Here is a 14,251-nt window from a genome sequence, read left to right as displayed (position 1 = left end):
GAATGTCCCCTATTCATCTGTCAGTAGTCTGCCATTCTGTTTAGGTCCTTTAGCATCAAAGGCAAAACAAAAAACAAAGCAAAAAACTTACAGGAGAGGTTGAGCTATTCTGACATACCCTAGCTTTATGTGTTGTTTCTATCTTAAGTGGTCCTTTCCCTGGGGCTCTTTGGTAAACAGAGATTCCCAGAGCTTTGTCAAGGAAAAGAAGTGGTTCCTTCCTCTGCCTTTTTTCTAGTCTTAGGCTCCTCCAGCTCACTTTTCTCAAATAGTCTTTATGTAATTCTGGTTCTGGTGAAGTTGTGTTCCTGTGATTTTCAGCACCAGTGTCATAATCAAATGTAGCTCCTTCTGGCCATAAACTACCTGTGGCAATAATTCAATGGAAGTGTGGGCTGCTTACACCTATTTAAAATAATCATAAATTTTATTTCAACATGGTGTGGATATTTTCTTTATTTTTTTTACTTGGTCTTTTGTTTTGAGATTCGCTTTTTAAAAAATTCTCATATTTGCTGTTGGAGATTTTCAAGTTTGCAGTTTAGCCTGGAGATGACATCCTATTTGTTTTTGCATGGTTTATTTGAATTTACAGTTGTATATTTCAGAATTTAGAATTTATATTACAGAACTTTATATTCTCAGAATAAATTTCATGTATTCTCACTTAAACTTCCTTCCTCATACAGCAGGCCAGAGATGTAAATCAGAATCAGTTAACTGAGGGATTTGCACCACATGGTAATGTGAAAAGCTTGGAATTTTTATTTCCTGTTATGTTTAAATGCTGAGGTATTAAATATTCATAATTATTTACCTCATACTAAACCTTTTAGTGTCACCTCTCTACACTTACTTGCACGAATTATTTGGGTGGGTATCCAAAGCAAACTGTTATGAGAAAGGCATGAACCAAGTCTTTTCTGTTGGCATCTTCCTTCCCAGTATTTTTAGCACACATCTTTTGCTCAAAAAATAAGGCTTTTCATGTGCCCATGAAATTCCTGCAGGAGAGGAATACATAAAGAATGCCTGATAGTGCAGAGATACCCATGCAACTTGGCCTTCTGGATGTCAATTGCTTTATAGGAACAATAGCACAGAAAAAAATTGATTTATGTGCTAGAAATTCTGGTTATATTTAAAAGGATGTTTAAAAGGTGGATTTTGCACATAATGTTGTTGCCTCAACCCGGGAGAGAGGGGGAAGAAAATCGATAGGATTGCACTCAAAAAATTCACAGTAAAGCTATTTTTGTTTCACTGTATTTCTTTCAGACATCAAACTTCTCCCTCCTTAATGCTATTTCATACTGTTTCATTGTGTGATTTTAGTTCACAAGAAAACCACCTTGGTGTTCAACCTTGTTCAGGCACATCTTTAAAAGCACTGAAATTCTTTGTATGTTGTCTCTATTACAGTGTAGCTGCTTGCTCGTGGCTGTTCAGGAAGAAATGGTACCAGAGGGAGAGGTCTCTGTCATGCTTTAGTTACTGCTGTGGTCAACACCCCTTCATTTTGCCCTGAAGTAACAGCAGTTCTATAAAGATGTCTTTTATACACTCAGATGAAGTCCCAACAAGGGTTGGGACCCAAAAAAGTGAGGCTTGTGCTGTCGTGGGTTGCTTTCCAAGGTTGACTAGGACCATTAGCACAATGCTACAGCTTGAAGTACTTTCAGTCAGTTTATGTTAAATGTAAATAGAAGATAAGACAATAAAAATATTAAACATGCTTTTGCAGAGCACAGTGAAAAACAATTGTGGCAGTTTGTATTGTGCATGGACCTTTCTGGCAATCAGGCGTTGGCATTCCAGACCCCATCTGGGCAGCATGAGGCTGCTCTATGATGAGCTGGGCTGAGTGTGCTGTTTCTTGAGCGTGTTCCCTGGGCCAAGGGTATTGCACAGCTGGGTTAGAGCTCTTTAGGCTGCTGAGTGTTTTACTTTGTCTTCCTGCAGCACACAACACACAGGTTCATTTTCCAATGGGTTCCTTTCCTGACCTTCTATGGTACTCATAATAGAAAAAGCCTCTGGTTGTCCAGAGGTCACAGCAATTGGAATAATGAGCACTAGGTTCTTAATTACCTTGGATTATCTGCAGTTTGTCATTTTTATTGTAATTTATTACTGACCAAACAATACCTCTCCAGCAAAATGCCATGATTACTGTAAAGGTTCTTATTTTTTAAAGTCAGAATCTTATCTTAAATCTGACAAATGGGTAGTGAGCTCTATTTCTCAAATACTATTTGATTCCTGACAAAAACGACCGCTGTTTATCTTGAACAAAACTTAAGGTATTTTTCCTGTTGTTTTCACATCATTTAGTTCTTGAAAATTCTGACAGCTCATTTACATTGTGATTGATTTTAGTCCCACTTTATATTTTTAGAAAGTGCTGAACCATGTCTATTACTGTGTGTATCTCTGAGTTGAGAAGTATTTTTCATTTGATGTTGACATTTTTCATGTTTCATCTGATAATTTATATTGCTGTAAATGTGCAAGTGCTAGCTGGCACAGAAATAATTACCCTTGTCTTTTATATTGGAGTTGCAAGGTTTAATGGTTTGGAGTTTGTCTATGAAATCATTTCAGTAGAGTCTCTTGATATTTTTATGATCTTCATGGGTGGATAAAAATTAGCTTGTTTTATCTGAGAAATAAATGTTAAACAAAAATCTAGATTCTCTGCAAGAAATAGTTTTCTAGAGAACGACCAGGGCTTAAAGTCAAAATAGAAAATTTGTCCCCAGTACTTTCTCTTCTCAGGTGAGTTTTCTCACAGACTTTCAGGAAAGGGTGAGTGGTCCAGGATTTTGAGAAACTGAGGCTGACAAACAAGAGTATCTGTACCAAAGTGTGAATAAGAGATGCTTAATAGCATCATGAAATAAAGTAGCTAGGATGTCCAAGGGAAGAATTGCTTTCTGTGTTTGTCATGGAGGGCAGATGCAAATGAGGCAGAGGTCAGAGATCACAAGGAGGGGAAGGGAAGTGGTTCTACCACAAGGCAGTTAGAAATGCATGTCAGATGTATAGTTGTTCCTCAGGTGTCTGAATGAAGAACAATGAAGCTCTATTTCTTTTCTATTCCACTGGTGTGTGATATGTGACCAGATGATAATATTAAAGCTAAAGTCATTAACAAAATTTTTATTTCTGTTTTCCTTTCAGTTATTTGCCACCTACCATGCATGAATGGAGGCCAGTGTAGTTCTAGAGATAAATGCCAGTGCCCTCCTAATTACACTGGTAAACTTTGTCAGATTCCTGTGCAGACTGCCAATTCTCAAAAACTCTACCATCACCCGCAACAGGTGAACAAGGCTGTAGGATCACAAGTTATCCACTCTACTCATACTTTACCACTGACAATGTCTGGACAACAAGGTGTAAAAGGTAACTTCTTTTTTGATAGATATTTTTAACTTGTTGGTTTTAACAAATTATTTTGGGAATTCAACCAGTGACAATAGTGCTACATCTACATATATCAGATATTGATACCAAAACTTGAATTGTGAGCTCACCAGAATGTCTAGAACATATTTTGCTCAATGAATGAAATAAAAAGAAATAACAATGTTACTGAAAAGAGTTTGTAGGTAAATTTACTTTGCTTTATGGTAAAATTTAATGCAAATTGCAGAGTAAAGGGATAATGCAGGGGATTTCTTCCAGACCTGTTCAGAAAGACAATCACTGTGGTTGAACAGAGTCCATAAATTGCAGTATACGTAGACAGAGAGTTGCTAGTGACTCCATGGTTACTAGTGGAGGGAAGAGGCTATGCTTTTGAACATTAAAAAAATTAGATCTAATGTAAAACTAAAAGCCATGTTTATCTTATATGATTTGGTAGAGTCTTAGAAGTTAATTTTGTGGTGAACATTTTAGTGTAGATAGACCATGATATGATTCACTAAAATAGAACATTCCTTCCGGATCAAATAACAATATCATTAAAATAAAATAAATTAAAGAAATAAAGAAAAAAAAGGTCAGATTTTCCTGCTGCTAATGTTGTGAAGAAGATAGAGGATTAGGAAAAAGGAAACTTGTAATGTTAATTAAATTTTTCAAGTCAAAGGAAGTTCATTCAGCTTCAGATTACTCTTTGCTCTAATACTTTTGTTGTGAAGTAAAAACTTCTGATGACTTTGAAGAGAAGTGTTGATTTTATTTCTTATGTGTCCTGTGGGTCTAGGTAGGATTTTATTTGGGTGAGATCTTGTCCATATAAAGTGACCCCTGCAACTCAAATTCTCAACATATGACCTAATGTGATTTTTTTTTTTCCTTGTTAAATTGCCAGATTGATTTTTGTCAAGGGTAATTTTAAAATCACCTCTCCAAAGTTGGTATCTCTGAATAAAAGAAAATATACAGGGAAAGATGTGAGGAGACTCAGTTACTGGCAAATAGCTTCTAAATAACTTCGCTAAAAGAAATTTGTTACAAATGTAATCTAAGGTAGTAATTCTGTATTCAGAAAGGGACATAGCTGTGAAGGAACTGTTGACAGTATCTTGGAAATGCAATGTTTTATAAGTACTTTTGAATATCTCCTCTATCCAAAGAAGAGAATATAATTACCTAAACATCTAACAGACCATCAGTTTATTTCTCTGCCTGTGTAATTACAGATGAAATAATTTTAGACAATACAGTGGACCAAAACCCCCAAATTTTTAGGACATAGTTATTCTTCAGATTCTCTCCTAGAATGCACAATAGGTTTCTCATTGCTAAAGAGTCTGACCTCTTGAATAATTTTTTTTCTGACCTTCAAATCCTCATAGGAATAATTAGCAGTCACAATGCCTTTTCTTCTCTACATGTCCAAATGAGGATGTTGGATTGTTGAGAGACGAATATTTTACTTTTTTAAAGGAAAAAAATAAAACAATTTGTCCTGAAATGGCTGGCAGAAACAAAAATGAGCACATCTAGGCAGTGATCCAAGACCTGGAGAGGATTGTGATGATAATACTGCATGGGAGAACCCAGGCTAAATTTGATGTTTTCAGCATCTGAGTATCTCTGGATGAATTGAGACACTAAAGCAGAGAAATTCAGTGATTTCTTTTGAGGATTAATATATTTTTTAGGTTTAGCAGCTAGAGAAAATAGTTGAAGGGTTCTCTCTTCATACATAAAAATGTTGGGGTGAGTTGGTTTTTTTTTTTCTAGACAGACTAGGCTGTCTTGTCTTGCCCTCCAAACCCAGTCCTGAAAAGGATCTCACTCCTTCTGCTTATGACATTGAAGCTTTCCCCTGTGGGTTTGCCTCTAGCAGACCTCATATAGCATACATTTTGCTTGTGGGTTGCTTTCAACTACAGGCAAGATCTTAACCTTGCAGCCATATATTGCTCACTTTCTGCCATCCTATTCCTGATGTTTCTGTCTGAGTATGTTGAAATTTTCATAAATGAAGCAATGCAGTCAGTGTAAAAATAAGTCTATTTCTTTTAAGAGATTTCTCTGTGAGACCAATTAATACACTGATAATATGCCTAGAGAAAGAAAAATAAGGTCAAAAAGCAAAAGCACTTTCTCCAAAATATTATAATTTTAAAGTTGCTCCAATAAATGAAATATGCCTTCTGAGGAGTGGAGCTGAAGATACCTAATCAAATTCCGAAGAACAGTTCAAATTTCAGGAGATAAAGAGATAATCCAGAAGACTCAGCAATCCAGTGTGCATTATAGAGGAAGCTGTGTCAAGTGTTATTTTTTGGTTCTTGATGTTTGGAAGAGGCGCTGCCTCTGATGGATTGTCTGGCCTTAAGTAGCCTGTGCAAAACTCACTGACGAGAGAAGCCCAGCCAGAAACAGGAAACACTGACTTAGTTATGCCGCTTACAAACTACACAGTTTATTATACACCTCTCCTCCCTGCCCACCCCAATAATAATTTCATTTACTTTAAAGGGCATTTTGTGTTCCAGTGAATAGAAAGACTTAAGGGTCACAAGCAGTTCTGTGCAGATTGCATTGACTGGAGGGTCTCAGTCTACATACCGAGACGTAAAACTGCAACCATATTTAAAAATGGAAGTGTCTGAAAATCATTTCCTCCCCCTTTATCTGCCAAGCCCTGAATTCAAAGTTGAACAAAGGGAGTGGTGATTTTAGATGGTTGAGATGCTGGCAACTCTTGCAGGGGCGAACTTGGGACTTGGCAGGTATATAAAGGTGAAGGGATGAAATCTGAAGCTTATTCTGTGTTCCAGAGAAAGATGATGGATCTGAAAAAGAAAATAAAACTTACTATATATCCAAAAATAACCTAGTAGAGTATGAATTCTGGAACTTCGCATGGGATTCTTATTACACAGTATGACCACAAATATTAAAGTCATACCAGCCAATTTGGACATCCATGTTTATCTAGCAGTCTTTACAATCCTATAATGTTGTTCTTTCCTTCATGAAGATTTTTCATTTTCTTGCTTCGTTAATGAGACTCTAAGTGTTCTTTAAGCCTTCCCTCTAACCCCCAAATTTGGGCTTCATTTATGTTTCAGTCACTTCAAGGCACTCTGTAAAAATTCTGATGTACAAAAAAGAAATGTCTTAGAGGTGCCTCAGATATCTTTTTTCACATATTTTGTTACCAATTTCTCTTATGTGTTTTTCCTTCAATTATTTTAGTGAAGTTCCCTCCTAACATAGTGAATATCCATGTGAAACATCCCCCTGAAGCCTCAGTTCAGATCCATCAAGTGTCAAGGATTGACAGCACATCAACAGGACAAAAAGCGAAAGCACCTCAGCCAGTACATCCACAGGTCTCTTACCAAGGTCTTCCGTATCAGAAGACCCAGAAAGGACATACAACTTACACAAATCAACAACCCATTCCTCATATGTTTCCTGTTTCAGTTAAAACTCAGCTTGGGCGCTGCTTTCAGGAGACTGTTGGGACACAGGTAAGAAATGTTTGCTAAGGTTTGTGAAACATAGCTTTAAAACTTAGTTATAAAGGAATAAAAAAAAAACCTAACAATTGGAGGGAAAGGACGCATTTGACATTCTTTTCTGCAAGAAAATTATTTTGAGAATGTAACATTTTTCTGAACCTCTTTCTCCTTCAAGCTAATGTCTTTATTTCTGTGGACTTGGGTCCCTGACATTTTGGTTTCAATTATTTTATCCATAGCTTTTTCTTTTTTCTCATGGAAATTCCTATTCAACAACTTTATATGTTTTACAGTATTTTAGGCTAATATTTTGAATCTGTTGAAATGTCAGCATTGAATGGGGTAGAAAAATCATGAAAGTCAACTGAGTGTTCACTAGAACATTAAAACCTTAGTACACTTGAAAAATGTTCACATTACGTTTTTCATGCAACTATTGAAAACTGGGCATCTTGTTTTAATCTTGAAAGCATATTAATATCAACATGTTTTTATATTTGCATATATATTTGAAAAATACATGTCTATAGAGAGAGATCCTAAGGCTGTGTGAAAAGATAGTTAAGAAGTCAGCAAAATCCTGTTATGTATTGCTTATTACTTTCCTGAAATTTGGCTTTTCAGATCAAATATCTTTAAGGTGAATGCATGTCTCAGACAGAAATAATGTGTGAGGTTGCAGGCAAAATCACTCATTTTGGGGAGGTAATGTCAGAGAATAACTATGTTGCTTTTCAGGCTAAAAAATACTTTATGACTCTATCATTGGAGATGTGAATTTTAAGTTTATCATAAGAGTTGCTTTGCTTTTCGTCCCTCCAATGATATGCACCCAAAGTTAGTCAATTTTCAAGCATCAAATATTGTATAGATTTCCAGTATATTTCACAAATGCTTGTTAGATGTTGGTGGCAAAACTATCCAAAGATTTCACTGGCACAGAGCATACCTTCCCTTCAAAGTGATGTCACCCATCCTTCCTGAGATGTAGGACTGGAACAAAATGCCCTTTGCAGGTGTTTCTTCTGCCTGTTTATTCCACCTGTCTGTGAATTTTTTTAAAGGCCCTTAAGCTGTGTGCAACCCTTGTCTTCCCCACCCCCCCCCCCCCCATAAAAAGAGGGAAGAGACCCCACTGCCTTACTCACAGATGGGAAAGGAGTTTGGAAAGGATCAGTAATGGGGAGCAGACAGGAGCAGAAGTAGGGTGAAGTCAGAAGCAGGGTGAAGGTGACATAGTTGTCAAATCCTAGGGTACTGAACTCCCCTTGCCCATGGGCAATATGCTGAACTTTAAATCAAAGTTCCTTAGTCTCAGTCACCTGCCATCTCTAACAAGTTGACATGAGGATGCTTAAAAGAAATTCATTCTGAAAAACTCAGTGGAAGAAGTTAATTAAAATGTCACTGTACACAAACATTTTTTTTAGATGACCAGAGTTAAGTTTGCATATGGAACATTAAAGGCTAGACTTTACTAATTGTCAAATGATAGATTTGGGATCTACAGTGTTAACTTGCACTGGTGAGTTCTTTGTGTTTGTTTCAAGCATAGTAAAACCTTCTTTTTTTTATTTTTCATCAAGTGTTAAAGCACATGGACAAACAAAAGTTCATGGATTTTACATGAAAAAATGAAACACGGCCTGTGTCAATTTCTATTTCCTTAAAATGAGCAATCTAAGAAGCATGGCATCATAATGTGGAATCCTAAAACTCTGGAAATAACTGTGATAATTCATAGTTGTTTATTATTTTTTTTTATTTCTCTTTGTATTCATATATAAAGGAATACAGAATTAATTCCTTGGTCTTACACCTGGCAGTTGGTGCTGTTTTATCTCCTATCTCCTTTTAAAAGGGGAGAAAAAGGAAAATTAGCTTGCATTGCCCTCATGTCTGACTTGGAATCCAGCAAAATGCTAAGTCATCTTTTTTTATAACTTTCTTTTCAGTATTCCCCTGGAAAAATGTGTCTTTGCAGTGGTCTCAAGAAAGGGTAGTGCCTCCTAGTTTAGAACACTGCATGTTCTCAGATTTTACAGATTTCATTGTTCAGTGTCAATCTTGAAGAAGAGCATAGTAAGGATTTCAGCAGGATTCTGTTACAGTGATGGTTCAATATAGAATTGGAGCTGTAGAACGGCGTTTTGTAGAGCATTCATTTAAGTCCTATATGAATACAGGTCTAAATGTCTCGTTCACCTTTCATATTTGAATCTGAAATGTTACTGTTTTTCCAGCAGCCAGTCAAGATTATTATTTATTTTTATGGTCAATATGCCTTGAACTGGGAAAGACAACTTTTTTTTTTTTTTTAACTGCTTAATAGATTTTCTCTAAAAGAATTTCAGTGTCTTTCATATTTACTTTGCTGTATCTGTGGGTTCTCTCTATTTTTTTCAGATACTACTATTAGTAACAATGTGTTGCAAGCTCTTTCTGGAGTTGATGCTGGATAATTTTGATACCCATACTTATGTCAACAGTCATCAGTGTTTATACATTTTTTTGCAGGGTGGATTGTGTATTTGGCTTCAGAAATGTTTTATTAAATATCCTGGGATTCTGAGATGACTTTACTGTCTCTAGAGCAGATTGGTGGAAGGATTTGTGTGTGGCCTCTTGTAGACAAGTCAACTAAGTTGGTTAGTGCTTTGTTGAACTTAGTTTTGGTCCATGCTAAAAGCATGGATTAAAAGTGTATCAGAATCTCTTTTGTGGTTTTGTATGCATGTGTAACTTTGACCATTCTGTGTTTCTCTCCATCCCTTTTTCTCTCCTCATCTTCCTCGAATTTCAGCTGCTCTTCAGTTACAGGTTCCTTTGGCTTGAGTGATCTAAGGTTTTTCTCATAATCTTCTGTGGAATATTTTTCCTCTCCCAGCACATTCTTCCTTGCTCCACCTTGGTTAAATGCCCTTAATGTATCTCATTCAAAAACAGTGGAATAATAAATTTCCAGAACATACAGAGTGCATTTTCTGCAGTGAATTTCCGAGTGAGTGCACACTGTTGAAGTTAGTGACTGGAGCCACCTTGAACTGAAATTCAGTTATTAGGGCACAGATAGTTGAACAATCTGGTCACATTGTCAGGCCTGCAATCGCTTTCATTAATGACACAGGAATTCTTTCAGACCTTCATACCTCTTCCTTGGCTGTCTGTAGTATCATAATCATAAGCAATCAGGAGAACAAGCTAGTAAAAGGTGAATGAAAAGATGTCAGTCTGCCAGCTCAGAAGGACAAGGAGATTGAGAGGGGCAAGAGGAATGAAATCTCCTAGTTTAATAAGAATAGATAAATAAAGACATAAATTTTCGTGAATGCATGTACACATGTATGTATGTGTTGTTTAATTGTGATTGTTTTCTGAAGTGTCCTCAGCACTGTGAAGTAAAGTGGAAAAATAACTACAAAAGTAGCATTACTATTTGAATTTTTAAAGGGTAGTATAGGAAGCAAATAGTATTTTGGATTATTCTGTTTTGTTCTCAAGTCAATTCAGTTTTCCTGGCTGTCTCTCTTTTCTCTGAGTGGAACACTCAGCAATTATATCTCCTCTGGGAGATGTTAGTGGTGATTGCTCCAGGATAGTTTATCATGTTACATGATAGCTCACAGTGATACATCCCACACAAAAGCTGTGGTTCATCAAACTCTTTCCTAATGCCACAAAGATTTTTACAGGTTATATCATAAACCATATTAAGGTGCAGACATAGAATATAGGAAACAAAACTTTACTTAAACTTCCCCTTTGTTATGTAGAAAATGATGTAGAGGAAATAGAGACTTGAACTTGGGAAACAGACATAATGGAAAAAGAGTAGGACAAAACTCTCAATTAAGATGGAGAGCAGCAAATTTCTGGAGGGCACTCTATAATGATGCCTTCAAAGGCTGGAGGCTGGGCATAGTGTCCTGCAAAATATTTTACACCCATGTAGTCTTTTATTGCTGAAATCCAAGGAGTTGGTCATCTTAGACCACTGATTCACTAAGTCCTATTTAAAAAGCAAGCAAATAAGGAAGATTTTTGTTTCTCTTCTTTAATTCTTCCTCTTCAGATGATTTTAATTTTAATTCTAATAAAAATGCCTTTATTATGACACAGGATATCTTGTCTCCCAAAATACTTCTACAGTGTCAATGATGTACCTAGTAAAGACTGTGTTGGTATTCTTGAGTCCTGTTTTTTGCATATAATTTCTTTGCACTTAAATCAAGAAAAGAATGCACTTGCCTACTGTCTGTGAAAATCCATATAAAGACAATTGACCATTACTTTTTTCACCCCTTAAGATCACTTTGAAGTGTTTGGCTACGTATATTCATGCTTCCCTATGGTTACTGCATTGCAGTATTATCACTAAAAAAATGGGGAGAATGTTTTCCTCAAAATTTTTTGGGTCTCTTCTTTGCTTCAGTGTAAAAAAGGAGGTATTTTTTGCAAAACAGCAAGAAATTGGAGAATTGCAATAGGAGAATTTGCAACTGGAATTGCAAAAAATTTGTCTAAACCAGGCTTTTCTGTCTAGGTGCACATGCAATGTTGTTCTCTTCAGCAGATATTTTTGGGTATTAGGTTTAATGAAGAAGACTTCTAGTGATCTCAGCATCTGTAGTTTAAAAACAAAATAAAAAACCAGTGTTATTTTACTGAGAGACAGATACCTTGATGAAGGGAGCACATGGCAAAATGTCCAGAAGAGAAGCTGGCTATGAAGTCATGTCTGCTCATGCTTGTTCATTCTTCCTCATGTAACTGCTGAGAGGAGTTGGGCTGCAGTCTGAAATGATCACTGCAAGAATTTCAGAATACTGATCCCCCTTCTATTGTGGTATTTTAAATCCAAGTCAGTTCTGGGTTGCTGTGTTGGGGTATATGTTCCATTCCTCACTTGTCAGTGGTTTACTGCATGATGCTTTGTGCTTCCCTTGCAAAGTGCTTTAAAAGGTGTTGCAGAAAAGGTCCATTCTTGTTGCAGCTCTGTTTGAAAGGATGTCTGAATTAGAGTTGCTTTGGTATTGTGAAGTGAAGCTTGATGGATTATAGTGATACTTTGGAAAATCATTAAAGACAATCTCAGTATGACACCTACAGCAGACAAGAGAAACATATCTTGATAGATTAGTGGTTTTAATTAATTGGTTTTAATTATTTAAGTTATTTAATAAATAACATTAATGATGAATACTAGGAGAGACTTTTGAAAATTTTAAGGGCAGTCCATTTTTCAGTGCAATCAAAATTCTCACCTAAACATTTTCAAATGTGTTTCAGATGCTTCTTAGTATGTCTGATCAACAGATATTAGTTAACCAACATCTTAAGTGGGATAAATTTCTATGGAGACAGTTTATTTAATACTTCCTTTCAGCAATTCCTTTTACAGGAAACATTTGTTTTGATTTGAGCAACACATTTCTGCCTGCTGTCAGACTTAATGGAATACAAAATAAAGCCCAGTGATAGGTGGCAGCTGGAAAAGGTCAGAAATTATCAACATTGTATCATGCTCAAGATTCTGACTGCAAATCATTAAGTGTTTACTTCCTTCAGACATGGGCATACACTGATTGGGTATTTAACTTTGAGAATATATATACAGTTTTTAAAAACTGGGCTTAGATAATTGATGAGTTTTTCATCATGGGCAATACTAAGCAAATGCATCAAAGGTTTTGAGTTAGAAATCAGAACACCAAAATATGTTGATGGTCCTTAATTGCCTAACCTAACATATTGATACTGCTGTATGCAGTATGATCATGGTGTATGTAGTGTGGAGGTGATGACAGCAGCAATATGCCTGTTGAAGTTATTCATTCAACTGTATAAGCATCCCTGTCGAATTTTAGATTTAAGAAAACATTTCCTGTGGAGGTAAATTTCAGGTATTTCCTTTTTCTGACAGCTGTATGAAATGAACTTTCCTATTTATCTTCTTTAGGCAGGAGAAGTGATACAATTTTGTGCTTCATACTAGTGTTTTTTCTCTTAGAGCACTTCTAAAACTTCTTTTCTTTAGAATGGTCTTAAAAATACCATCTCATAAAATAAAATAACTGTCTGGAATTCCTTGAAGCTCATGGTTTGGCTTATGAAGTTCTTAAACAAATAGACTGTCAGAAATTGGTATGGATTCATTTCCAGGATTAATGCTTCATTTGCAGTAGTTTCTTTGCAAGATCAATACTCTGAAATATCAGAAGATTAAAGATGTATCAGATACCAAAAACACCAAACATTGTTTTAATTGCTCAAATAGAAGAAAGCTGGATAATTTTTACTTGCTTATGAAGAATGTTCTGCTTAAGCCAAAACAAATTCTTTACCAGTTCTTCTGGAAAGTCTGGAAGTATTTAAGTTTCTCTCCTCTGCTTATGAGACAATGCCTGTTAGTGAGACAGTGCTACATGGGATAACACTCTTCATTTGTAACAACCTGTCATTCAGTTGGTCAGTGAGCTAATTAAGTATGTCTGTTAATTGTTTCAGTCATACAGTTTATTAAGTTTGAGGTTTCTTGTTATGTTTGTCGTGCCTATAGGAATAAAAAAAAGAAGCAACAATCCAAGTTCTGTGCCTGCTGAATAGTTTGCAGAAAGTTAAACAGTGTATCCATTCACTTCTGCTATTGTGGTATGTGAAATGCAGTCTTTTGAGCTGAATCCCAGAGTCATTAGCTATTAGCTCAGGCAAAGCACCTATCAATTTCAATCATAGTTAATCATGTGACACTCCTTTATTTATGCCTGTATTGTGGTTTTAACTAACAGCTTGTGACAGGGATTTGTAGATGGGTCACGCAGGAGTGAGACTCCCAGGAAACCTTGTGGTCCCTTGACCAGAATCCTCTGCAGTTGCCCTGAGAAGTAATTGCCAGACTGGACTCCCTACTGCACTTTACAGGGAGCTGAATAGATTTCCTCTAATGCCTTAGCAGATGAATTTCAAGGATATAATCCTTCCTTTCCCCTGCCATTGGAAAATATATGAAGCACTGGTGGCAGTACACAGCTTAGCACTCTAGGACAGTGGAGATGGGGCAGAGGCTGGAGTCTGGACAGAGTAACAGAGGTGATGTGGCTTGGGGTGGCTTTTGTGCACCAGCACAGGGTCAGCCAGAATTTCAGTCTTGCAGTGGGAATATTCAGTACTTCCTTCAGTTATATAAAATATTGGCATAGGAGCCCAGGCACGCATGAGGAAAAATATGTGGATTTGAAACAATACTTTCAGTGTCTCTGAGTGCTTTACCCAGGAAGAACTTTTTTATAGCAGTACCATGTGTGCATCATACT

General features: G+C 36.4%; 1 protein-coding gene across 9 annotated transcripts in view; it reads left to right on the top strand.

Moving 5' to 3' along the window:
* The window catches only part of LTBP1 (latent transforming growth factor beta binding protein 1), a 184,481-nt gene that overhangs the window by 78,645 nt on the left and 91,585 nt on the right, over positions 1 to 14,251 (top strand). For 8 of the 9 annotated variants that reach the window (XM_079332377.1, XM_079332373.1, XM_079332372.1 and 5 more), the window contains 2 exons: positions 3,184 to 3,408; positions 6,670 to 6,947. In XM_079332377.1, coding sequence (XP_079188503.1) covers positions 3,184 to 3,408; positions 6,670 to 6,947 — 503 coding nt within the window. The remainder of the gene's footprint in view (positions 1 to 3,183; positions 3,409 to 6,669; positions 6,948 to 14,251) is intronic. The other variant, XM_079332375.1, reaches the window with a different exon arrangement.

This window comes from Erithacus rubecula (assembly GCF_903797595.1).
Source record: "Erithacus rubecula genome assembly, chromosome: 2".
In the NCBI taxonomy this organism is placed as follows: domain Eukaryota; kingdom Metazoa; phylum Chordata; class Aves; order Passeriformes; family Muscicapidae; genus Erithacus; species Erithacus rubecula.
Note: the sequence above shows the minus strand (reverse complement) of the source record. Positions and strands in the feature narration are given on the sequence as shown.